The 2536-nt window shown below is 32.4% G+C and overlaps 1 protein-coding gene across 1 annotated transcript; it reads left to right on the top strand.

The window, feature by feature from the left end:
* Positions 1-349: 349 nt before the first annotated feature.
* LOC124375070 (heterogeneous nuclear ribonucleoprotein A1-like) lies at positions 350-2157 on the top strand (the record flags this gene model as incomplete). Its single annotated transcript, XM_046833192.1, has 2 exons — positions 350-481; positions 1903-2157. Coding segments are annotated over 2 exons (372 nt in total), but the record flags the coding sequence as incomplete, so codon positions are not given.
* Between the last annotated feature and the right edge of the window lie 379 nt (positions 2158-2536).

Raw genomic sequence — 2536 nt, 5'->3', positions numbered from 1 at the left:
GAATACAGGAGATACAGCTAATTGACTGTATTGCTGTGGAAGCACTTTTTGGCACATTTTCACAAATATTTTTTAGAAACAACATAGTCTTTATAGGAAACTAGAACAAATTTGCATTGTATAAGCACACACATGGTTTTTTTTCATATTTTTAATTGATAGAACAATCTCTACTAAGAAAGAAATCAATAATCAGCTGTGCTAGTTTTTAGTGGAGGTTGAAATAAGAGAGTATCAATAGAGTTAATAATAGGAATTATCGATAAAACATGAGACTTTGTGCATATGCAATGCAAATTACCCCTTGGCTCATAGATTATGTGCCTAATTTTTATACCATGTTATTTAATTATCTTTCAGATCTCGAGGTTTTGGATTTGTCACCTATGCGCATTCCGAGATGGTTGACGAGGCAATGTCACACAGGCCTCATAAAATTGATGGTCGTGAGGTGGAAACAAAGAGGGCTATACCGAAAGATGTAAGTTCTTTTATGTCATGGGCAATCCTAGAAATATTTTACAGAAAATAGTTACAAGAACAATCGGGCTGGGTTCTACTCAAAAAATGTACAAAATTTGTTTTAATTACACACAAAAAAGTTGATTTCGGTTCAGTAGCCTATGTCTTTTAGCTATATTGTTACTCTTGGGATTTTAAAAATCACATGTGCGTGCATGCGCACACACACACATGTGTGTGTGTATATATATATACAGGGTGATTCAGGAAGATATGCAAAACTATTGGAGCTCATTATACTTTTATTATTAAATTTTTTAAAGTTGTTAAAACCCTCATGCAACAATTGATCATATCTTTCAACAGCATTTTAGTATTAGTATGGTGTGATTATTATTCATGTCAGCTGATTGAACCATTTATTTTACAAGAGGCAAGACACACAGCTTCTTCGAGAATTATCGACATTGCCTGAAGATGTTTCTCTTGAAACGCGACGCCAACTGTACTACCAACATGATAGCTAATTCCCACAATTTTTAAATATTGTTTCCACATACTTGAATCAACGGTTTCCACATAAATAGATCAGTTGTGGAAGTCACGGCGGCTAACTGGCTACCTAGGTCACCAGATCATATGCTGTTTGGTTTTTGCATAGAGGGTGAATGACTAATGAAGCTTTTACGCTGTTAAAGGGAAGCCCTGTTGTACTATGGGAAACAACAAGAGCCATTCTTAAACAAGCAGAAAAATGCAAAGAAGTCAGCAGGGGTACTTTTGAAAATTAATTGTGATTTCGTTTAATTAAATGTTTTCCCGCTAATTTTACTTTGAACTGTTAAGAATATAAATTCATTCAATCACACATTTGTTTGCTTTCTGTATACTATGTTTACACCATTTTGATTAGAATACAATTTTCTACAGGTTTTTTATTGAAAATTTTGATTTGTTTCTTGGTGAAATAACAAAGTTATTGTTGCCCCTGGGACCTGTTTTATTCAATTTATCAGGTAAAAAACTACAAAAAACGTTTTACATGGTGATCTGAAATCTTTCGCTAGCTGTAACTCTAACAAAGCATATCCTGACCCATGTTAATATAAACTTTTTTCATTATTTCAAAAAGGCGACATTACAAATTTTTCACACTTTTATATCCCAAAAACTGTTAATCCTATGTAAAAATTGCAAGAGTAATTATTTATTGCAAATTTAATTACAAAACTATCAATACCAAATTTGTTAAAATCTGTTGAAAAATAAAATAATAGAGATCAATTTTAGTTGGTGTGTTTATGCTTACTTTTAAAAAGTATATTTTTAAGTACAAGTCCTAATTTCTGTTATTTATTGGTCTTTGCATCATTAACAGCAGTTTCTAGCTAATAATAAAAAATGTTATCATTAATGTTTTTATTGTCTATTTTTTCAAAGGAGATAGAGAACATTCCTCAGCAAGCGATGGACGTGAAGAAACTATTTGTTGGTGGCCTCAAACACTTAGAGGATAGTGACCTTCAGGAGCACTTTACTCAGTTTGGAAATGTTGTCTCTTGTGATATAATTGTCAATAGAGACACTGGTGTCAAGCGAGGATTTGCTTTCATAGAATTTGATGATACCGATGCAGTGGACAAAGTCATTTGTAAGTTTTATTGTTTGTTTGTCATTTAGTTGTTGTTACTGCTTCTCCAAATATAGTGTATTGTCAGGTGTTAAGAAATTAAGTGGACCTGTTTATTTAGCTTTTATATATTTAGGTGAATATTATATTTTTAATAACATTAACATTCCTAGAAATACATTTTGTTTCATTATGACTGTAACCATTTCCATTCAAATGGACCATTATGTTTGGACCATGGACACAGCCCATATTTATTGGCATTTGCATGTGTTCACAGCATAAATGGACCACCATCTATATCACTATTGCTTACCTCAGCTTGGAATTTCTGCTGTCTGTATTCCCCATCCAGTCGAAATAAATTTAACTGTCTCTGTCACTGTATCACCTGAAACTGAATTGTGTTAACTTTGTTTATTTTGTGTAAAACAAAATTATTCA

Source organism: Homalodisca vitripennis, unplaced genomic scaffold (assembly GCF_021130785.1).
Source record: "Homalodisca vitripennis isolate AUS2020 unplaced genomic scaffold, UT_GWSS_2.1 ScUCBcl_12955;HRSCAF=22944, whole genome shotgun sequence".
Taxonomy (NCBI): domain Eukaryota; kingdom Metazoa; phylum Arthropoda; class Insecta; order Hemiptera; family Cicadellidae; genus Homalodisca; species Homalodisca vitripennis.
This window is presented reverse-complemented; position numbering and strand designations above follow the sequence as displayed.